Raw genomic sequence first — 25,196 nt, 5'->3', positions numbered from 1 at the left:
TCCCACAGGTCTCTGAGTTTCTGTTCAGTTTTCTTCATCCTTTTTTCTTGCTGTTCCTCAGACTTGATAATTTCAATTGATCTGTCTTCATATTCTTTGACTCTTCTGTTCTAATATGCTGTTGAGCCCCTCTAGTGAAATTTTTATTTCACTTATTGTACTTTTCAACTCCAGTATTTCTATTTGATTCAGTTTTATAATTGCTATCTCTTTATACTGTCTATATAAAGAGACACTATTCTCCTAACTTTCTTTAGTTTCTTTAGAAATTGTTTCTTTTAGTTCTTTGAACATATTTAAAATAGCTGATTAAAAGTTTATATCTAGTATTGCCAATGTCTGGACCTGCTCATGGACAGTTTCTATTGCTTGGTGTTTTGCCTGTGTTATGGCCATAGGATTTTTTTCATGTCTCATTATTTTTCATTAAATACTGGAAATATATGTGTTTTTGGCCACACCACATGTCATGCAGGATCTTAGTTCCCTGACCAGGGATCAAACCCATGCCCCCTCAGTGGAAGCATGGAGTCTTAACCACTGGACCACCAGGGAAATCCCAATACTGGATATTTTAAATAATATAATTGACAATCCTGGAAATTATGTTGTTCCCTCCCCCTAGGGTTTGTTGTTATTGCTGGTTTTTGTAGTTGTTTTTTGTAGTTGTTTGCTTGTTCAGTGAATTTTCTGAACTAATTCAGTAAGCTCTATACTCTTTGTCATATGTGGCCAGTGACGTCTATGCTCAAGTAGCTTAGAGGGCAACTAATGACTAGGTAGAGATTTTCTTAAATGCCTAGAGCTAAAAATCTCACAGTCTTTGCCAAGGGACTCTGCAAGCATGTTGGACACACTTTCAACTGTCAGCCAAACACTTTACGATTCTGCATTAGCTTACATTTCCTGCTTGCACAGAACCACAAATCAGCCAGGGGTGGGTGAAAGTTTATGGCTTTCTCAGGGCTTTCTTGTGTGTGTGCACAGCCCTACACATGTGCCTGGTCTTCTAGATTATAAGAAATATGTACTAGCTTTTCAAAATCCCTACGGACAACTCATTTTTCAGTTTTTCCTTTTAAGCTTTTCAGGTAATCTATGGTTTGCTCCAACTGTTATCCATTACCTTAGGCATCTATCACATTAAAACACTTGCTGAAGTCTTCACAAAGTTAATTTCTCAATACTTCAAAGCAACATATCATTTTATTTACATTATTTCCTAGAAAACCAATGAAAGGTAAATTTTAGCTCAGTTCAAGTCAAACTATTTCAAAACAATACAATTTTCTAAGCACTTTAAATGTAACTGAGGATCAGGTTAGCAAGCTTTCCCAGAGTCTGGTTGCTAAATCATTTTAGGCTTTAAAAAAAAAAGAAGAGGGCTTCCCTGGTGGCACAGTGGTTGAGAGTCTGCCTGCCAATGCAGGGGACACGGGTTCGAGCCCTGGTCTGGGAGGATCCCACATGCCGCGGAGCGGCTGGGCCCGTGAGCCACAATTGCTGAGCCTGCGCGTCTGGAGCCTGTGCTCCGCAACTAGAGAGGCCGCGGTGGTGAGAGGCCCGCGCACCGTGATGAGGAGTGGCCCCCGCTTGCCGCAACTGGGGGAGGCCCTCGCACAGAGGCGAGGACCCAACACAGCCATAAATGAATAAATAAATTAATTAAAAAAAAAAAAAGAAGAATATTTAGAACTAGCAGTAAGTGGGAGAATGCTAGCACAGTAAATGAAAGTGACAATGATGCCTTGCCATATCAAGATTCAAAGGTATTAACCAACTTCAAAGCTGTGAAATAGTAAAGGTACCGCATTTGTGATGGAAGTAGTCTGAGACACAATTTAGTCCTAGTTGTGTCTGACTCTGGAGACTATTTTCTTTAATTACTAGGTTATATATTTCCTCTTCTCTCTGTATCATGTCAAGTATCTGATAAAAATCTGGATTTACTGGATCAAGGCTAAACTCTTCTTCTGACTTTCAAGCTCCTCTCTAATTTTTCTTCCACCTGCCTAGCCATATTTATTCTCTACTAATTCCTAAAGCAATCGTCTGATTTAGTCAGATCAGTTTGCATACTGTGCTTCAAATCTGTCATATTCATTTCTCATTCTGGGCCTTCACTTACCAGGAGTGCCCAAATCTCAGCCATCCTCCAAAAGCCAGATCAAGACCCATCTCATGTACAAAGTTTTTCCTGATGTAGTCCTCTGAAAACCTATAGAATTTATCATCGTAGCACATAATTTTTCCATCTGGTTTATTTTTCAATGATTTAAAAATTGAGGTATAATTTACATACCATAAAATTCACCCTTTTAGAATGTACAATTCAGTGGATTTTAGTATAATTCACAAAGATATACAACCATATTTTTATTGCCTACTCTTCACCCCATTGGTGAGAGAGGGAGTCCGACCCTAAGATTATGGGGATGGCCAAGCACATGACACCTGACACTGGACAGATGAGATTGACAGCAGTTTATTAATCACATATACTCAATCCCCAGGGGAAGGCACAACATGTCACACAGGGCCACAGAGGAGTTGTACTTGGGAACAGAATGAATATGCAGGGGCTGTGGGAGGCAGACTTTGTAGTATCAGGAATGTGGAGTGATCCTTGGTTCCCACATGAGAATGTGATTGGTTTGTTTGAATAATTTCACAGACTGGCAGGGAACTGAAACCTTTTACTTAAAGATAAGCAGGAATTTTGCCTGGTCCCTGTGATAAGGAGGGTTATTTAGCCAGGGGACCTTATCCACAGGAGTAGATTGGGGAGGATGGCTTACAGTTAGGCTATTAGATCCACACCTTCCTCCTCACTTTAGATGTCAAGGAAGTACATAATATTGATCTACAAACCATTTTCACTTTCTAGAACATTTTTATCACTCCAAAAAGAATCCCCATGCCCATTAGCCCATTCCTCCTTTTGTCAGATGTAGGCAACCATAAATCTACTTTCTATCTGTAGATTTGCCTATTCTGAACATTCTTTATATATATATAGTTTATTTATTTATTTATTTTGTTTCACCAGGTCTTAGTTGCAGAAGGCAGGCTCCTTAGTTGTGGCTCACCTGCTCCTTAGTTGCAGCACGTGTGCTCCTTAGTTGCGGCTGGAAGGCTCCTTAGCTGTGGCATGCAAACTCTTAGTTGTGGCATACATGTGGGATCTAGTTTCCTGACCAGGTATTGAACAAGGACCCCCTGCGTTGGGAGTTCGGAGTCTTAACCACTGCCAGCAGGAAAGTCCTGAACATTCTTGATTATTGTACCTTTGTAGTAAGTTTTGAAATTGGGACATGTGGGTTCTCCAACTTGTTTTTCTTCTTCAAGATTTTTTGGGCTATTCTTGGTCCCTTGCATTTCCACATACATTTTAGAATCAGTCTGCCAATTTCTGCAAATAAGCTACCTGAGATTTTGATAGGGTTTGTGTTGAATCTGTAGATTAATTTGAGAGGATATTACCATCTTAACAATATTAAGTCTTCTAATCCACGACCATGGAAAGTTTTTCCACTTATGTAGGTCTTCTTTAATTCCTTTCAACAGTATTTTGTAGTTTTCCATGTACAAGTCCTATAGTTCTTTTAAAAAACTATTCCTAAGTATTTTATTTTATTTTATTTTATTTTATTTTCTGGCCATGCCATGTGGCATGTGGGATCTTAATTCCCCAACCAGGGATCGAACCCGCATTCCCTACATTGGAAGCACGGAGTCTTAACCACTGGCCCTCCAGGGAAGCCTCAGTATTTTATTATTTTCGATGCCAGTGTAAATGTAATTGCTTACTTAATTCATTTTCAGATTGTTTATTGCTAGTGTATAGAAATACAACAAATTTTTGTATGTTGATTTTATTTCCTACAGCTTTCGTAAACTCATTTATTAGCTTTAAGAGATTTTTTGAGGGTTATTTGGGTTTTTCTATATACAAAATTCTGTAGATTTTGTTCTGTATGCAAGATCATGTTATCTGCAATAGTTTTATTTCTTCTTTTCCAATCTGGATGACTTTTATCTCTTTTACTTGCCTAATTGCCCTGGTTAGAACCTCCAGTCAACTGTTGAATAGAAGTGGTAAGAGTGGACCTCCTTGTCTTGTTCCAGATCTCAAGGGGAAAACTTTTTGCCTTTCACCATTAAGTACGTTGGCTGTGGGTTTTTCATAGATGCCCTTTATTAGGGTAAGGAAATTTCCTTCTATTTATAATTTTTGGAAAGTTTTTGTCATGAAAGATATTTAATTTTGTCAGATGCTTTCCCTGTATCTGTTGAGATGATCATGTGGTTTTTGTCCTCTATTTTATTAATATGCTGTGTTACATTGATTGATTTTCTTTTTTTTTTCTAACATCTTTATTGGAGTATAATTGCTTTACAATGTTGTATTAGTTTCTGCTGTATAACAAAGTGAATCAGCTATATGTATACATATCTCCTCCCTCCCACCCTCCCTATCCCACCCCTCTAGGTGGTCACAAAGCACCGAGCTGATCTCCCTGTGCTATGTGGCTGCTTCCTACTAGCTATCTGTTTTACATTTGGTAGTGTATATATGTCCATGCCACTCTCTCACTTCATCCCAGCTTACCCTTCCCCCTCCCTGTGTCCTCAAGTCCATTCTCTACGTCTGTGTCTTTATTCCTGTCCTGCCCCTAGGTTCTTCAGAACCTTTTTTTTTTTTTAGATTCCATATATATGTGTTAGCATGCAGTATTTGTTTTTCTCTTTCTGACTTACTTCACTCTGTATGACAGACTCTAGGTCCATCCACCTCACTACAAATAACTCAGTTTCGTTTCTTTTTATGGCTGAGTAATATTCCATTGTATATGTGTGCCGCATCTTTATCCATTCATCTGTTGATGGACACTTAGCTTGCTTCCATGTCCTGGTTATTGTAAATAGAGCTGCAGTGAACATTGTGGTACATGACTCTTTACATTGATTGATTTTCATATGCTGAACCAACCTTCCATTCCTCGGATAAATCCCACTCAGTCATGGTGTATGATCCTTTTGATATGTTGCTAGATTTAGTTTGCTACTATTTTGTTGAGAACTTTTACATCTATATTCATAAAGAATTATCGGTCTGTAGTTTTCTTGTCTTATTTAGGTATCAGAGTAACACTGGGCATGGAACTTTGAAGGAGCTCTGCATTAGTTAGGGTGCTCTAGAGAAACAGAACCAATAAGAGATATATATGTGTATAGAGATATAGATGTAGATTTATTATAAGGAATTGGCTCTGAGAAATCCCACGATCTGCCATCTGCAATCTGGAGACCCAGGAAAGCCAGTGGTATATTTCAGTCTGAGTCCTAAGGCTTGAGAGCCAGGAGAACCAATGGTGTAAATTGCACTCTGGGTCTGAAGGCCTGAGAACCACAGGTACACAGGGGACAAGAAAAGATTGATGTTCCAGCTCAAGCAATCAGGCAGGAAGTGCCGAATTCTTCCTTCCTTCATTTTTTTGTTTATTTAAGCCCTTAATGTATTGGATGATACCACTCACGCTGGGGAGGGCAAACTGCTTTACTGAGTCCACAGGTTCAAAATGCTAATTTCATCCAGAAATACCCTCACAGACATACCCAGAAATAATGATTAGCCAAATATCTGGACACTTTGCGATCCAGTCATGTTGAGACATAGAATTAACCATTACAATCTCCAACCTCATTTTGCGCCCTCCAGTGGTTTCCAGGCTGCTTGTTTTCACCATGATTGTGGCTCATTGATTTTCAAAGTTACTGTGGAATCAGGGAGAAGGTGGAGGTGGGAATACAGTAAGTTAAAATGCCACAAATCTTGCTATTTTTACTCAGATTCAGCTATTTTCCTTAAACATTCCCTGGATTGTTGCAAGCTTTTTGTTAATTTCTAGAGTTCTCAGTTAATTCTTAAGAATTTGTGCTAGTTTTCTCATTGCTTTTATGGAGAAGAGGATTTTCGGTGGTCCTTACACTACCATTTTTGCTAACATCCTGCAATATAACATACATATATTGCTTTTGTATCACATGCTACTCATATTTTCCAAACTAAACTGTAGATTTTTTGACTGTATACTTCTATACACCACCTCTACAATGTCTAGCAAAGAAGTTCACTTACCAACGTTACTGGAATTGAGATTGAGCTCATTGTTTCTATGTCTTTATGTTGAACAGGTTGTATTTGTGAAATAAAACCAGCTGTCATCTACAAACAGATTCCCTGCTTGGTGGAGTATATTCACCAAAACTTGAAACACTCCACAGGTGAAAATGGCAAAAAAAAATAAAGTCCCAAGCTGCAAAGGCAGAAAGAGCAGTGATGCTCTGAATATAATTTTGCAGCTGATTTTCTCCTTTACTGACTTTTTAAAACAAACTTTTTATTTTGAAATAGTTTTAGACTCACAAGAAGCATCAGAAATTGTGTAGAGAGTTTTCATAGTTTACCTACCTTCCCCTAATGTAACTATCTTGTGTTACCATAGTACAATTATCAAAGCCGAAAAACTAGCATTGGTACAATAATATTAACTGAACTATAGACTTTATTCATATTCCTCAACTGAGTGTTAAAGTCTATAGTGCAACAAGGAAAAAAATGGATGCAGAGAAAGAAGGACTGCCTGAAGTTGTCTAAGGCCAAAGGCATTGAGTAAAAGGGAGCAAGTTGAGCTGAAAATTCAGGATAGGCACTATATAGTGCCTCCCCCTAATTGGCTTCTGGGGAGTGTGCCTTTTTGTTACTGGTCTTTTTGTGGAGGGTGCTTTTGGGGGGCCTTTTTGTCAATGCTTGAGGCAGGGGAGCTTTTTCTTATTTGCATAAAGATTCCATGTTAACCTTGGCCTTGCCTTTCCCTGTACTCAGAGTAATCCATAAGTTAAATGTTGTAAACAAAAAAATTACCTTTGCCCTTACTACCTATCTGTTCAATTCCCCCCCCCCATACCACTCCTGAATGTGGGAATATTTAGACAATAAATTTAGATAAAAACACTGCTTAGGAAGAAGGGTGATACTGTCCTTTACTGCATGGAGTATGAAACAAACAAAACAATAAACAGATAGGCAGGATGAGGAAAAAAGGTTGCTTTCCAGCACCTCTCTAGTTGGGTGTTCATAATGAAGCTTCTTAAATTTGTACTAGCATAAATTCAGTGTAAGACCTATTCATACATATGTAAATGTATTTTAAAGTCAAATAAAAACATTGCAAAATTATCTTGTCAGAAGGGTTGACTAAAAGTGCATTGCACTCAAATTCTGTTACTTTGTAATATATTACAAATCATCAACTGCTCTTCTCACAGCATAATTTATGGATGATTTCATGGTAAAATTAAACGGGAGAAGCCAGAGTGTGACAGTGAATGTTTTAAATGTATTTTATAATGCTCAAATCTAGTATTAGGAGACTAAAAATTAATTGTTCTAAAATAAATTCCAGATGGATACAGTTTAAAAGTAGAAGATGAAGCCTTAAAACCACCAAAATAAAAATAAGTGAAGGGACTTCCCTGGTGGTGCAGTGGTTAAGAATCTGCCTGTCAATGCAGTGGACACGGGTTCAAGCCCTGGTCTGGGAAGGTCCCACATGCTACAGAGCAACTAAGCCCATGCACCACAACTACTGAGCCAACGCTCTAGAGCCTGCAAGCTACAACTACTGAGCCCGCATGCCACAACTACTGAAGCCCGCGTGCCTAGAGCCCATGCTCCACAACAAGAGAAGCCACCACAATGAGAAACCCGAGCACCACAAGGAAGAGTAGCCCCCACTGACGCAAGTAGAAAAAGCCTGCGAGCAGCAATGAAGACCCAAGGCAGCCAAAAATAAATTTAAAAAAAAGTGGATAATCCTTCTACAAATATACTACATAACAATAAAAAATTCCTATTACAAATATTATAAACAAAATTAAAAGGTAAAGAACATTCTGGGGGAAATATTTGTAAAATATATTACAAATAACCAAATTTGACAAATCAATAAGAAAAAGTTAAATATTCTTATAGAAAAATGATCAAAAGAAAGAACAGTCCTCAAAACAAGAACATAAGAGGCTAATAAGTGTATGAAAAATTGTTTAACTTCACTAGTATGTCTGTAGTGTAAATGCCCAACAGTTAGCTTTTTTTACTGTAATATAAGTGCCTGACATTAAGCTTTTGATTTTCGAGGCATCCATTTCAAAGACATCCATCTTCAATAAACACACTGCCAGTTGCACAAGTAGATAAAGAGCCAGGCCACCCCGCCTGTGAAGTTCCCCTTTTAGAAAGCCCTGGGTGACCTAGATAACTGACCGCTTACTTTTCCCTTCCTGTGATTTAATTCCTGCTCTTATGTTTTAAATTCACCAATGAAGGGTGAATCAAGGGAAACCTTGGACACTTCACACTTGAACCCAATAAAGGCAGAACCCTACGTCCACACAATATCTTTTTACCCGTAACCTCTCCGTGTGGTCCTCGGACATGCTGTGTACTGTCCAGAATATGTAAGTAACATATCTTGTTTTTTCAAAGTTTCTGGATGGTTGTTGCAGAAGTGGGTCTTGCAATCGTAATAAGAACCACGAGGGCCAGTTGGGGAACTGTCTATGGGGGCACCTCACAGGTAGCACAGGCCCAGGTGAGAGCCGCAGGCATTCCTAGCTGATAGCATCACTATCAATAGGTGGAAACCAACACAAAACAATGTCGAATAAGGTTATTTGTCAAAATGACATGATGTTATTTTTCCTTATTAAATTGGAAATGATGAAAAGACATGATGACTTTCAGGATTTCTTCGAGTGTAGAGAAATGGGTACTCATATATTGTTGGGGGAAGTAAGTATATACTAGTATAAGCATTTTGATAGGCAAGTTGGCTAAACTTATAAAAATATTTTAAAATGTGTATATCTAATAATTTCACTTCTAAGAATTTAACCTAAGGAAAAAAGTATGAGATGTAGACAAAGAGAATGTATAATAATGCTCATATCAGTATTATTGATATAGGAAAAATTAGAAATAGCCAATCCATTATTATTGGATATTTAGAATCAGTAAATTGTATTATACACATGTGATGGGATACTCTGAAACCATTAAAACTCATTGTAGTGGACACTATTATGTGCATACAGATCCTGCTTCAAGACAGAAGGCCTTATTCCTCCAGCAGCTAGCAGAGCTGCTGGCAGATTGTCCTCAGCTGTCAGCCTTTTCTGGGAACTCAGCCCAAGAGAGTGGCCTATCCCAAGGTTAACACTATCTTCCAAGGTGCAGTTTGCATTCAATGACCAGTCAATGCTGGAATATAAAGTTTCAGCCTCCTTGCTCCAACTGGGGACAATTCTGGGAGATTATTCCAGATTCAGAGCTCCCTATGTGGTCTGCTAAGGCCCTGTGACTGCTTTGCAGCCCAACTACTCTCTTTGTCCAATATTGTTTCCTTTCCTTCCTTCAACAGGTGTTGATCTCAAGAGCACTCTCTAATATACTTTTGCTGAGTTGGAGTCTGATTTCTGGGAAATTCAATCTACAACAGTTGTGTTGAAGAATATTAACATGGGAAGATATTAAAAATATTTTGCTAAATTAAGAAAGCTGACTGACCATGGCCAATTAAACTCACTGAAAAACCCTTTTGATACAGACCTCTATGAGTACAAGATAAAAATATACAAACATTTTTTAAATTGCATAACTGACTTCACAAGAAATCAAGGAAAACTCCCAGATGCCAGAAATGAAGAGGAAATGGAAAATCAGAGTTGTAATCTTGTGAGTGGGAGTTGTGGTTACCCTGGGAAGGGAGGTTTTGTTTTGTTTTGTTTTTTAGTTTTTGGGGTTTTTTTGAGTTTTAATAATAAATTTTATTCAACCCAATATGTCAAAATGTCATTTTAACATGTAGTCTATATAAAACATTATTAATGAGATTTAAAAATTTTTTTTGCACATTGTCTTTAAAATCGAGCAGGGAAGGGAGTTTCAACTTTTAAGAACCACAGGGACAGGAGATGAGGTCTTGGGCCCAAGGGTCTCGTCATAAAGGTCCCCTGGAAGGGCTGTACTCTGTATAAAAGTTTGGAGTAGAAAAAAATCTGCATCTTTGGCATAGGGAAACAAGGAAGTTTGTCTGACTAAATCAAAGATGGAAGAAAAAATTTCCTCTGAGAATTTAAAGCACAGTTCTGGAACTCATGTGAGCTTTGGGTTTTAATTTATCCTACCTGCATGACCAAGGAAACTGTACACTGAGGGTCTTGGAAGAAGCAAAGGTAAAGCTGCTTGAAGGGCTGCTCCCACAACACAGACTGTAAGAATTTTTCACAGAATTTTTTTAAAGCCCAATTAAAGAAGATATTTCAATTTTTAAAAACCTACAAGATTTAGAGAATAAACGTATGGACACCAAGGGGGGAAAGTGGGGGTGGTGGTGGTGGTGTGATGAATTGGGAGATTGGGGTTGACATGTATACACTAATATGTATAAAATGGATAACTAATGAGAATCTGCTGTATAAAAAAATAAATAAAATTCTAAAATTCAAAAAATAAAATGTGAAAAAACCCCACAAGATTAAATGATCTACCAAGAGTGAGAGTCAGTGGACACAATCACCAGGAAGATTAGAATCCTGAGAATCATTGAGCTAGGGGATAATAGATTTGAGAAAATTATCCAATATTAAGGAAAAATAGAGACGGAAAATATGTCTGAGAGGCTGAAAAACATGGAGGATAGAATGAAAGGTCCAGGGACTTCCCTGGCAGTCCAGTGGTTGGGACTTCACCTTCCAATGCAGGGGGTGTGGGTTCGATCCTGGGTTGGGGATCTAAGATCCCACACACCTCGTGGCCAAAAAACCAAAACATAAAACAGAAGCAACATTGTAACAAATTCAATAAAGACTTTTAAAATGATCTACATCAAAAAAAAAAAATGAAAGGTCCAACCTTAATCTAAGAGGAGTTCTAGAAGGAAAATAGCGAGAATGGGAGAAAGGAAATACTTGAGTACATAATGGCAGAGGATTTTCCAGGACTGATGAAAGATTTAAGAACAAGTGCCAAATAAAATAAATAAAATTAAATCTATATGCAGACACATTATAATCAAACTGCAGAACACCTGAAACAAAGAGAAGAATCTTTAAAACTACCAGAGAGAAAAGATAGATTACCTCCAAAGGAACAACGAGATAGACAGCAGACTTTTAAATTACGAAATATAGTCCAGAACACAGGTAAATAATATCTTCAAAGTTCTGAAGGAAAATATCTGTCAACCTAGATTTCTAAGCCCAGCTAAATTATCATTCAAGAGTGAGGGCAATAAAAACATTTCCAGGAATGAACTGAGAGAATCAAGAACTCACAGACTGTCACTGAAAGAAATACTAAAGTATGCACTTCAGAAAGGAAGCACTAATGTGGAAAAAAGAATGGCGAGCGAAGAATTGGTAGACATGTGGGTAGATCTAAATAGCATCGGTCATGAAAAAACAATAATGAGGATGATGAATAATTTGGGGGTATGAAAACAAAGTTGGAGAGGCATGGTTTAGTTAAAACTTTCTATGTCTTTGAATTGTGTTAAGGGTGGTAGAACTATTGAGAAACTTTAGACATTTGAAGTAAAAAAAAAAAAGTATATATAACTTCCAAATCAGCAGGAGGAAAAAAGAATTTTGAAAACTGACTAATAGAAAAAAAAAGGCAAGAAAGGAGAAAAAAAACTTAGAAAAAAGCAGAATAAGAGAGAAATCCCATGATAAGGTGATATAAATAAATCCAAGTGTATCATTCATCACAATAAATGTAACTGGATGAAACATGTGAGAATCTTTGTTGCATTTAAAAATCCAAAATTTATCTAAATTCTGTTCATAAAAGTCATACCTAAAACATAAAGGCATAGAAAGTGATGGAAAAAGATATGCCACGCAAATACTAACCAAAGTTGATGTAGCTATGTTAATGTAAAGTAAAACAAACTTTAAAGCAAAAAACATTATTAGGGATAAAGAGTGTCACAGAATATTGATAAAAGGAATAATCCACCAGGAAGACAGAACAATTTTAAGTCTGTCTGCAGCTAAATATATTGCCTTAAAAAACATAAAGCAAAAATTGACAGAATTACAAGGAGATAATGAACAAATCTATCATCACTGGTAAATTTTGTCGATAATACACCTCTTCATGTTGATACAGAAAGCAGGCCAAAAATTAACAAGAATGTAGAAGATCTGAACGACACAGTTTTAAAAAGAAAAATGAGTTGAAACACAACATTGTAAATAAACTATACTCCAATAAAATTAAAATATTAAAAAAACTTGAATTGATATATATAGATAGAATTCTGTGCCCAATAATTACAGAATACTCATTCTTTAAAACTACACATGGATCATTCATTTATCACACTTTTTTATCACAGTGCAATACAATTAGAATTCCCAGAAACAAAAAGATAATAAAAAAGAATATACTTGGAAATTAAAAGAAAGTAGGTTTTAAAGCCAGTTTGTGTGTTATCATCATATTTGGGGGAAAACTGGTATCTGTCTTATGCATTGAAAGAAAAAGTTGGAAAGAGGCACTAAAAATGGTTAAGAGTGGTTATTTATGGTTTGTTGGCTTACAGGTGATTTTAAATTTTGCTTTATTTTTAAACAGCTTTTCTGTATTGTTAAAGTTTCCTACTTGGATCATGTAAGCATGTACTTTTTTTCTAATTAGAAAAAAATCAAATGAATTTTACTTAGGATGAAGTGTAGAATAATAATTTGCCTGGGCTATTGCAATAGCCTCCTAAGTGGTCTCCCCATTTTCATTCTTGCCTCTAAATACATCCTCTTCTCCAAAGAACTTAGAATAAAATTCAAGTTCCTAACCTTAGCCTGTAAGGTTCTACATGACATTGCTCCAGCCTACATTTCCAACCTTACCTCCAGTCGCACTTGCCAGATTCATTCTACTTCAACCACACAGGCTTTAATTTCCTTGAACTCTACGCTCCAGGTTCTTTCCATCCTGGGTCTTCACATTTGCTACTCCTTGCACCTAGAAGCCCTACCACCCTCCTTCCCTCAACACTCTCTTTGCCTGGCTAAATCCTAGGTATTCTCCATGTTTCAGCTGAGTATGAAATCCTTAGGGGAGCCTTTTCTGACCTCCTTCCCCAGACTAGGTTTGGTTTCTCTGATACTCTCAAAGCACGCATTGTTTTCCTTCATACTACTAATAAACTTGAAAATATGTGTTTATGTGTTTACTTGGTTATTGTTGGTCTCCCTTGCTAAACTACTTGCTCCATGAGGACAGGGACCACATCTGGTTTGATCATTGCTATATGCCCAGCACATAACATAGGGCCAGGCGTGTGGTAAATGCTCAGTGGTTATTTGTTGAAAGAATGCATTAATGAGTGCATGAATGAATGACTGAATCCTCACAAACGCAACTAGAGATTATAAAACCAAAAAGGGAGGTAAAGAAGTTCATGAAGGAGAAGGCTAATAATATGCCAGAATCGTGGTTTTAACTTCCTTTTGTATTCTCTTTTTCTACATTTGCTTTAATGGACTATTCCCCTTTAAAGAGAGAAAAGTCCTGTGAGTTAGCTTAAAAACGAAACAGCAACGATAACAAAGTTGGTACTTCTGAGGCCAAGGACAGTGAAGTAGGATAATTTGTAGATGGGTATAAACTACTGGATCACATTTCACTGTTTCATTATATAATTGATACAGTACAACATAACCAAAGCCCAATTCAAGTTGGCCTGGATATGCTCTATCTTCTCTTCCAGGGACAACTTGTACACATTCAGTCAGCTTGAGTAATAATGGTCTTTGTAATTAGGGCCAGTACATCTGAAGAAGAGATACATTTTCCACTGACTCCCTGTTGCTCTCTAGAGAAGAAAAATATTGGCTACTGCTTAGGCTTACTCCAGAGTTTACAGTTTAGGGTATAATCTTAAATTCTTAAAATACAGCCTTTTAAAAAGATGTTAAGAAAGCAAAGTAGGACACTCTTAATTCTGTGACACCATGGACTTAAATTCACAGACACTAACTTCCTTTCAGTTAATCCCACCCTCAGAAGAAAGTCATGGTGGTAATCTCAAAGTCAAATTCTCTACAAGAGCTTGGTGTTTTAACATAACCACTTTTTCCAAAATCTCAGTCTTTTCCTTCTATTTGATCTAGTCATAAACTAGATGCTTCACAGTTATCTGCATAGTTAACCTAGACAATATCCGCTTGAGTATTTAGTCCCTTAATAGTTCACATCTTTCTGCTGTTTATCTCTTTTCAAAATTTACTCCCAGGTAACTCCAGAGTTCTACAATGATGTGTGAGACCAAGTCAACAAGTTTTAAAGTACAAGTGATTTATAAATAATTCTAAAATAAACTTACGCAATACAGTACAGAAGAGGCAGGGTACAAATTCATAACATAAGTATGTCCAATTACGAATAAATATAGGAAATGAGAGAGAACAGGATTTGTAAATGCGCCACACTTTTCTTTATATTCCTTTTAAATGTCAAGAAATTCAATTACTAAATATAAACACAGTACTCAAAAAGGCATTGTTAATAATTATTAGTGCACAAAAGGAAAATATTTTTAACTTAAATAGATCCAAACACTGAGAACAGGACCGAGGAAGCCAAATAACACTGTGTGCTCAAGAGTATTTCTTATTCAAGTAAAACATGTTGTTCGTATGGCACTATTTATAATCCTCTGTTATTTGTATATTACAGAACAATAGTGAGAGCCTAAACAGAGAACACTGGAAATCATTTGACTAAATCAACAAAAAGGAAACTAAATAAGCTTTTCTGGTGACAGTAATGACCAATTGCTATGCAACTGATTGTATCAAGGTATAATCAATTGGCTTGAGTTCTTCAGACTACTGAAATAAGTGGACCAACGATTTCATGGTCATATTTCAGTTATTTAGCTGACCATGTAGTAATCTAATTGGTTAGCCTGTAAATTCTATCCAGCTATCACTATAAAAATGGAATAGCTTATTAGTATGAGAAAACAGCATTTTCTACTAGATTAATAGAAATGACTGTAAATGATCAGAATAGCGCTAGAATTGAATTTAGGCCCTGCCTGAAATATGTCAGAATAATAAAGAGAAGATAGAAAACATTAACCAATTTTTTCAAAGTTTTAAATTTTTTATCAGTGGTATTTTACCACTTTTCCTCCTTATTCATGTTGTTTCAGAAGAAATTAATAAAATCCAACTCTCGTTTCATAGTCACAGTGACCTCGAGAGTCTCAGTTTCAACAATATAGAAAGCTTTGGCACTGCTGCATTCCACAGGATGGGGAAGGGTTGCCAACAGCTTCCTAAAAAACAAAACAAAATAAAAACCTAGAATCAGTGATATCAAGACAATGGGAAGCAATATATATCATCACAATGTTAGGAACCAAAAAACTATTTAGACAGTATGAATACTGGATCAAAAATATGCCTAAATAGCACAAACAGGATACCATTTTTTTGTCCTTAAAAATCCAAGCGGTGGTTTTGACCACCCCTCTTTTTTTCTAAATTGACCTCATTTCACATTATATACACATAGTCTCAGGCTATGTTTATTGGCATAGAAATAGAACCATTGCAACTTTAAGTTGGTTGGATAGATCTGTTGCCAGTCATACTTATGTGTAGATGGAATGTGGCTGCCTGACAGAAACCTGAACATTGGAATCGTTCTAAATAATTCTGCTAACACAACTGAGTCTCTACTACTACTTTAGGTGTAGTTATTGAAACTCAGGCCTGGAATGATTTCAATACCAGATCAATGAAAGTGCTTTTCTCTGCCTGCTTCTGTTCTTTCTACTATACATTGACAAAAATTTCCTGTGAGAGATTGCTGAGTGTAGTTTGCAGTTTATGGCTCAGTTGCTGGATAACTGTATGCTTTAGATGCATGGTTGGCATGAGAATTATAGGTACATGAGCAAAAACAAATTCACTTGTTTTGCCTTATACTCATTTATACATGAGTATAAATACATGAGCATTTACATGAGCAGAATGTCCGCTCTTATCTTTCTTGGAGCCGGTAAGCATAGTGTTACAGGTGTCAAAGTTAGAAACTAAAGAAAGTAGATGTGAATATTAATAAACTAAAAAACAAGACACATTTCCAATAATACAATTTCAGGTAATAGCATGGCTCCAAAGCATGTTCAAGTGTTTAGGAAAAGTGATAAAAACTTTAATTCTATCTTCTGTCTTCTATCTTTTTTTAAAATTTTTTTTTATTTTTTATTTATTTATTTTTTTTCACACACACACACTGTATTTTATTTTTACAAGAGATAAATAGACTGACACCAAGCATTGTACATGGATGACCACAACAAAAGCAACAATGATTGCAATTACCAAACATGAAACACACTCATACTATGTCATAATATTGACATTCAGTCCAGTAATCCTCCACTGTAACAGCTCCTTTACTTTGCAGTGAAAATTGATTTGTATATTCTTTGCCTCTGAGTCCTTGTGGGATTTTTTTTTTTTTAATTCAGACAGAAAGTCACAAAAATTATACTCATCCTCATCAGTTCACTCAGTCCCATGTAATTAATTTTTTTTTTCATCTTGATCTTTTGTTAGCACTTTTATGAGGTCATCAGTTTTTCATTAGAGTTCTGAAAATGCTTATTCATTCAGTTCAGCAGTACAGTCAGTTACCAGAAACCTGTACTTGTCAGAGTCTTTTCCATGAATTTCTTGAAGATGAAACCCTTTTATAGGAACATATTTGCAAAAGCATCAGAGTACACCCAGAACTTGTCTGTAAATGACAAAAGACTTAAAAATGACCACAGTTAAAGATTTGATGAAAGTTCATAATAATGCAGTTGACAAAAAAATTAGTTATTTCTGAGATATACATTTTAAAGTAATAACTAGGATTATGACTTATAACATTATACCAGAACATATAAGATTTTTAGACATTTCATGTAATGTCTGAAACATTTATATTAACATATTTCCATACATATTTCCATACAAATACAAACATAAGATTTTTAGAAATTTCATGTAATGTCTGAAACATTTATATTAACATATTTCCATACAAATAACCCAATGAAAGTTTACTATTAGTTGTTTGGTTTGTTTGTTTTTTTATTCTGCAGGTTCTTATTAGGCATCAATTTTATACACATCAGTGTATACATGTCAATCCCAATCGCCCAATTCAGCACACCACCATCCCCACCCCACCGCAGTTTTCCCCCCTTGGTGTCCATATGTCCATTCTCTACATCTGTGTCTCAACTTCTGCCCTGCAAACCGGCTCATCTGTACCATTTTTCTAGGTTCCGCATACATGCGTTAATATACGATATTTGTTTTTCTCTTTCTGACTTACTTCACTCTGTATGACAGTCTCTAGATCCCTCCACGTCTCAACAAATGACTCAATTTCGTTCCTTTTTATGGCTGAGTAATATTCCATTGTATATATGTACCACAACTTCTTTATCCATTCGTCTGTTGATGGGCATTTAGGTTGCTTCCATGACCTGGCTATTGTAAATAGTGCTGCAATGAACATTGGGGTGCATGTGTCTTTTTGAATTACGGTTTTCTCTGGGTATATGCCCAATAGTGGGATTGCTGGGTCATATGGTAATTCCATTTTTAGTTTTTTAAGGAACCTCCATATTGTTCTCCATAGTGGCTGTATCAATTTACATTCCCACCAACAGTGCAAGAGGGTTCCCTTTTCTCCACACACTCTCCAGCATTTGTTGTGTGTAGATTTTCTGATGATGCCCATTCTAACAGGAGTGAGGTGATACCTCATTGTAGTTTTGATTTGCATTTCTCTAATAATTAGTGATGTTGAGCATCTTTTCATGTGCTTCGTGGGCGTCTGTATGTCTTCTTTGGAGAAATGTCTATTTAGGTCTTCTGCCCATTTTTGGATTGGGGTGTTTGTTTCTTTAATATTGAGCTGAATGAGCTGTTTATATATTTTGGAGATTAATCCTTTGTCCGTTGATTCGTTTGCAAATATTTTCTCCCATTCTGAGGGTTGTCTTTTCGTCTTGTTTATGGTTTCCTTTGCTGTGCAAAAGCTCTGAAGTTTCATTAGGTCTCATTTGTTTTTTTTGTTTTTATTTCCATTACTCTAGGAGGTGGATCAAAAAAGATCTTGCTGTGATTTATGTCAAAGAGTGTTCTTCCTATGTTTTCCTCTAAGAGTTTTATAGTGTCCGGTCTTATATTTAGGTCTCTAATCCACTTTCAGTTTATTTTTGTGTATGGTGTTAGGGAGTATTCTAATTTCATTCTTTTACATATAGCTGTCCAGTTTTCCCAGCACCACTTATTGAAGAGACTGTCTTTTCTCCATTGTATATCTTTGCCTCCTTTATCATAGATTAGTTGACCATAGGTGCGTGGGTTAATCTCTGGGCTTTCTATCTTGTTCCATTGATCTATGTTTCTGTTTTTGTGCCAGTACCATATTGTCTTGATTACTGTAGCTTGGTAGTATAGTCTGAAGTCAGGGAGTCTGATTCCTCCAGCTCCATTTTTTTCCCTCAAGACTGCTTTGGCTATTCGGGGTCTTTTGTGTCTCCATACAAATTTTAAGGTGATTTGTTCTAGCTCCGTAAAAACTGCCATTGGTAATTTGATAGGGATTGCATTGAATCTGTAGATTGCTTTGGGTAGTATAGTCATTTTCACAATGTTGATTCTTCCAGTCCAAGAACATGGTATATCTCTCCATCTGTTGGTATCATCTTTAATTTCTTTCATCAGTGTCTTATAGTTTTCTGCATACAGGTCTTTTGTCTCCCTAGGTAGGTTTATTCCTAGGTATTTTATTCTTTTTGTTGCAATGGTAAATGGGAGTGTTTCCATAATTTCTCTTTCAGATTTTTCATCATTAGTGTATAGGAATGCAAGAGATTTCTGTGCGTTAATTTTGTATCCTGCAACTTTACTATATTCATTAATTAGCTCTAGCAGTTTTCTGGTGGCAGTTTTCGGATTCTTTATGTATAGTATCATGTCATCCGCAAACAGTGACAGTTTTACTTCTTCTTTTCCAATTTGTATTCCTTTTATTTCTTTTTCTTCTCTGATTGCCGTTGCTAGGACTTCCATGGCTATGTTGAATAATAGTGGTGAGAGTGGACATCCTTGTCTCGTTCCTGATCTTAGAGGAAATGCTTTCAGTTTTTCACCATTGAGAATGATGTTTGCTGTGGGTTTGTCATATATGGCCTTCATTTTATTGAGGTAGGTTCCCTCTATGCCCACTTTCTGGAGAGTTTTTATCATAAATGGGTGTTGAATTTTGTCAAAAGCTTTTTCTGCATCTATTGAGATCATCATATGGTTTTTATTCTTCAATTTGTTAATATGGTGTATCACATTGATTGATTTGCATATATTGAAGAATCCTTGCATCCCTGGGATAAATCCCACTTGATCGTGGTGTATGATCCTTTTAATGTGTTGTTGGATTCTGTTTGCTAGTATTTTGTTGAGGATTTTTGCATCTATATTCATCAGTGATATTGGTGTGTAATTTTCTTTTTTTGTAGTGTCTGTGTCTGGTTTTGGTATCAGGGTGATGGTGGCCTCATAGAATGAGTTTGGGAGTGTTCCTTCCTCTGCAATTTTTTGGAAGAGTTTGAGAAGGAGGGGTGTTAGCTCTTCTCTAAATGTTTGATAGAATTCACCTGTGAAGCCATCTGGTCCTGGACTTTTGTTTGTTGGAAGATTTTTAATCACAGTTTCAATTTCATTACTTGTGATTGGTCTGTTCATATTTTCTGTTTCTTCCTGGTTCAGTCTTGGAAGGTTATACCTTTCTAAAAATTTGTCCATTTCTTCCAGGTTGTGTTTCCCACTTAGAGAAGTTCCTTTAGCATTTGTTGTAGAGCTGGTTTGGTGGTGCTGAATTCTCTTAGCTTTTGCTTGTGTGTAAAGCTTTTGATTTCTCCATCAAATCTAAATGAGATCCTTGCCGGGTAGAGTAATCTTGGTTGTAGGTTCTTCCCTTTCATCACTTTAAGTATATCATGCCACTCCCTTCTGGCTTGTAGAGTTTTTGCTGAGAAATCAGCTGTTAACCTTATGGGAGTTCCCTTGTATGTTATTTGTCGTTTTTCCCTTGCTGCTTTCAATAATTTTTCTTTGTCTTTAATTTTTGCCACTTTTATTACTATGTGTCTCGGCGTGTTTCTCCTTGGGTTTATCCTGTATGGGACTCTCTGCGCTTCCTGGACTTGGGTGGCTAATTCCTTTCCCATGTTAGGGAAGTTTTCGACTATAATCTCTTCAAATATTTTCTCGGGTCCTTTCTCTCTCTCTTCTCCTTCTGGGACCCCTATAATGCGAATGTTGTTGCATTTAATGTTGTCCCAGAAGTCTCTTAGGCTGTCTTCATTTCTTTTCTTTCTTTTTTCTTTAGTCTGTTCTGCAGCAGTGAATTCCACCATTCTGTCTTCCAGGTCACTTATCCGTTCTTCTGCCTCAGTTATTCTGCTACAGATTCCTTCTAGTGTAGTCTTCATTTCAGTTATTGTATTGGTCATCTCTGTTTGTTTGTTCTTTAATTCTTCTAGGTCTTTGTTAATCATTTCTTGCATCTTCTCGATCTTTGCCTCCATTCTTATTCCGAGGTCCTGGATCATCTTCACTATCAATATTCTGAATTCTTTTTCTGGAAGGTTGCCTATCTCCACTTCATTTAGTTGTTTTTCTGGGGTTTTATCTTGTTCCTTCATCTGGTACATAGACCTCTGCCTTTTCATCTTGTCTATCTTTCTGTGAATGTGGTTTTTGGTCCACAGGCTGCAGGATTGTAGTTTTTCTTGCTTCTGCTGTCTGCCCTCTGGTGGTTGAGGCTATCTAAGAGGCTTGATGGGAGGCTCTGGTGGTGGGTAGAGCTGACTGTTGCTGTGGCGGTCAGAGCTCAGTAAAACTTTAATCCACTTGACTGTTGATGGGTGGGGCTGGGTTCCCTCCCTGTTGGTTGTTTTGCCTGAGGCAACCCAACACTGGAGCCTACCTGGGCTCTTTGGTGGGGTTAATGGCAGACTCTGGGAGGGCTCATGCCAAGGAGCACTTCCCAGAACCTCCGCTGCCAGTGTCCTTGTCCCCACGGTGAAACAGAGCCACCCCCCGCCTCTGCAGGAGACCCCCCAACACCAGCAGGTAGGTCTGGTTCAGTCTCCCCCAGGGTCACTGCTCCTTCCTCTGGGTCCCGATGCGCACACTACTTTGTGTGTGCCCTCCAAGAGTGGGGTCTCTGTTTTCCCCAGTCCTGTCAAAGTCTTCCAATCAATTCCCACTAGGCTTCAAAGTCTGATTCTCTAGGAATTCCTCCTCCCGTTGCCAGACCCCCAGGTTGGGAAGCCTGACGTGGGGCTCAGAACCTTCACTCCAGTGGGTGGACTTCTGTGGTATAAGTGTTCGCCAGTCTGTGAGTCACCCACCCAGCAGTTATGGGATTTGATTTTACTCTGATTGCACCCCTCCTACCATCTCACTGTGGCTTCTCCTCTGTCCTTGGACGTGGGGTATCCTCCTTGGTGAAGTCCAGGGTCTTCCTGTCAATGATTGTCCAGCAGCCAGTTGTGATTCTGGTGCTCTCGCAAGAGGGAGTGAGAGCACGTCCTTCTACTCCGCCATCTTGGATAATCCTCCCTTCTGTCTTCTATCTTAATTAATGAATCTTTTTCTTAAGAGACAGTACCTTCATGCACTGAGCATTTAATGTATAAGTACTTTAAGATCCAAATGACCTAGTGCAGCCTACCTTCAATGTGGAAAAATATCTGTGTGTGAGTCTTTCATTTAGTGGGCTCTGATAAATGTCTGGAATGACAGCATAGCCAGAGCAGCTGCCTAAAGATGGATGGAGACAGGGAGAACTGCTAGGGGAACGGAAATTAACTCCATAGTGTGTAGATATGTGTGTGCTTTTAACAAGTGCACAAATATCATGAAAAATTGACTGTTCATTTAACCAACTTTCCTTGCAAAGATTGTGTGGAAGAGTAAATGCGTGTATAACGTAATGGAAAAAAATTACAATACTCATTGAAGTGAATGGTAGGAATAAGGAATGTAATTTTTATAACATGAGACATTTTTTTGAGTGAATACATTTTTGAAATTATATTAAGTAATGAGAAAATATTTGATATGTTTTCATCTGTAGATCATTTGGGGTTAAATGCATCTACTGTAGAAATCAAGGTTAAGCTATGCATGTCATGTTGGGTTGTTTACACACAGAAGTCTTTTGTACCAGAGATCCAGTTTTGTTATTTTCTTGAAGCCCTACAATCAACAAAGGAGAATTATAGGTACTGATAATGGAAGGAAGAGAATGTGCTAGGAGCTGACTCTGCTCCCCGCACCCAGTTTGAAATGTCTATGAGTTACAAAGATACACTGCACTCAACCAAAGTGTGCTCATGCTATACATCCAGATGAAAAGTGAACAGAGCAGTGAGATATTTAGACATTTTATCCAGCACTTGCCAGGTTCTATCAATTCCCTCCTTATAGAGTTAGTTTTGAGAGACAGGGCTGATTTATCCAGGTTTCAAGATAAACATTTTTATCAGAATTTTACCGTATACATTGTGTTTGGGGAACATGATTTGAACTTGTATAATAACAAGACTATTTTGAAGATATCAAATGTTTAATTGAATTATTCCATTATCATCTGCATTATTTTTAAATGTATTCATGCAACTTGAGGATCTAGTGATAAATTAGCTGTTAGAATTTTTGTTTTAAGCAATTGATAAGACTTTTTGTTGATTTTTAGATGAATATAATCAAATTTAACCTTAGAGCCCCACAGTGTCCAATATGCTTAAAGATTGCTTCTTTCATGCCATCACTGTACCAGAAAGCCACATGCAAGACTTACAACTTAAGAGGTTTTCACCTCTAGCTATTTTTCCTGACAGATAAGCAAACTGTATCTGAATGTCAAGGACTATGTCTTGGTGGTATCAACCTACTCCAAATGTATGCATGTAAAGTAGGAAAAAATCTAGGTATTTACAAATATATGTTTATACTACCTAGATCAAACATCTGAATGATTGACTTTTTCACTTTTCTTCAGACTTTAGGAGTGAAAGAAAATAATTATGTACACTTTTATAAAGGATATTGACTAAAGATTCATTAATATTATAATATTCATTATTCTAGTTCTAAGTTTTACTCACTTATTAGGAGTACGGAGGTCAAGGGTCATTTCCTGAATGTTGATTTCAATTTCAGAAAGGTTCGTATTTGGCAGTTTAATTTTAATCTGAAAGAGAAAATGAAAAATACCGTTGTCTTGAGGAACAGTTAATTTGAAGAGTGCAGTAAAATATGGGGGAATGAGAAATAATATTTATTTAATGCCGACTATGTGCCAGACTATGCTCTTTCCTCATGACAATCTTGAGAAGCAGTGATTATTACTCCCATTTTACAGATGGAGAAACTAAGATACAGAAAAGTTTAGTGAGTGACCCAAGGCAACTGTCTGTAATTTGACTAAGATCTATCTGCCTCCAAAGCTATTATAGAAACACTTTGGTTACATGCCTGTACATTCATTGCTTGAAGGTGCATACTAGTGCACCTGCTAGAGTTGGGGACCTTCAACTACTTTTATATCACTGGGTACTTTGTATAAAAAGTGGTTAGTTCTCATGTTGGGTGTGGGTTGGTGATGCCATGTTGTAGTCTCCTGGTATAAACTCCCATACACATTTCCTGGAGAAATGTAGGGGTCCAGAAAAGTTGTTAACAGAACAAAAGAGAAATAACAATATGACCCCTACACAAAAATGGGACTATATATTGATTTAGTAAGATTTCACTTAAAACTGTCTCATCTCAATAATGAGCTAGAAAACTTGAAATATTGGACATCTGGTGAGTTCAGAGCTGGAATAGCAAGCATAAAAGCAACAGGTTATAAAGGAAATACATATCAAATAAGTAGTGGGAAAAATTGGAATTCCTTATAAGAAGCTTAAAATAGGCAATAGTGTTTTTGTGATATAAAGTATGTGAATAAATACATGTCTGTGAGTTATATTTTACTTTATTAAATCTGTATATAAACAAACATTTGTAAATAGAGCTCTACAGGTCCTACTATCTAAATATATCCTTTAGTTAATATTTTCATTAAACAAAGAATTACCTCCTAATTTATAATTTGAAAATTCAAATCTTCTTAATTAGAGATGCTTTTAATGAGAGAAATAGAACATTTCTCAAAGAGGTAGTTATAGGGACTCTACCTCAAATTAAATGAGCAGTCTACTGGACAAGAAAGACCTATTCTTACTTCAATAACATTCAGATCTGATAGTCAGGTTGAGATGTTCTTTAGTTGCAGGATGACTCATTTCACCTGGACTAAGAAGTACAAATATTTGTTTCTTTAGTTTGAAATGTTTATCTCTTTCAAGGTAAAAAATTATTTCCCCAGGGTTGAAATGACATTTGAGTAAGGAAAAAAAATTATGACAAGTGAAATTTAGATACAACTTTTGGGTAGAACTTCAAAGTGGTTCTTAAAATTGTTTGCAACTCTAGTTAAGGGTAATTCAGAAACAACTCATTAATTTTGCCTCTTGAGGAAATTAAAATTGTGTACTAAAATGGTTTCAGAGGAGGGACAGGAGAAGGAACAAATTAAGTTCCTTAATGGTACACATTAATATCTCATAAAGTAGAAGATTCAATGAAGAGTCAACAGAAAAACTCCTCCTGAAACATGAATCAGACTTCTTCAGAAATACTTTTACTGAATACCTGGAAAATAGACATTGTTATTATTGACTTTGAACTGACTGTACCCAAGACCTAACTTGTCCAGTATTAGTAAATACAGTATGTCACTGACCAGACAAAGGGGTTGATGTTCCTCTCTTTACATAGGAGGCAAACTGAATTCATGTCAAAGAAAAGTTATTGTAATGGGTAAACTAATGAAAATTGCTAAAAATGTCATTGGGAAACTTTCAACCTTTTGGGAGCTCAACCTTTGGAGTCAAACTTGGGCTTGAATTCTGGTTCTGTCACAT

The 25,196-nt window shown here is 36.8% G+C and overlaps 1 protein-coding gene across 2 annotated transcripts in view; it reads right to left on the bottom strand.

Annotated features, from left to right (window-relative positions):
* Positions 1 to 14,470: 14,470 nt before the first annotated feature.
* The window catches only part of DNAAF6 (dynein axonemal assembly factor 6), a 45,157-nt gene continuing 34,431 nt past the window's right edge, over positions 14,471 to 25,196 (bottom strand). Inside the window, exons 6-7 of one of the 2 annotated variants that reach the window (XM_007188433.2) lie at positions 23,331 to 23,416; positions 14,471 to 15,416 (exon numbers count right to left, since the gene is read on the bottom strand). In XM_007188433.2, coding sequence (XP_007188495.1) covers positions 15,287 to 15,416; positions 23,331 to 23,416 — 216 coding nt within the window. In that variant the 3' untranslated portion in view covers positions 14,471 to 15,286. Of the gene's footprint in view, positions 15,417 to 22,246; positions 22,420 to 23,330; positions 23,417 to 25,196 lie in introns of those variants that run through there. The other variant, XM_057538399.1, reaches the window with a different exon arrangement.

Source organism: Balaenoptera acutorostrata, chromosome X (genome assembly GCF_949987535.1).
Source record: "Balaenoptera acutorostrata chromosome X, mBalAcu1.1, whole genome shotgun sequence".
NCBI lineage: Eukaryota > Metazoa > Chordata > Mammalia > Artiodactyla > Balaenopteridae > Balaenoptera > Balaenoptera acutorostrata.
This window is presented reverse-complemented; position numbering and strand designations above follow the sequence as displayed.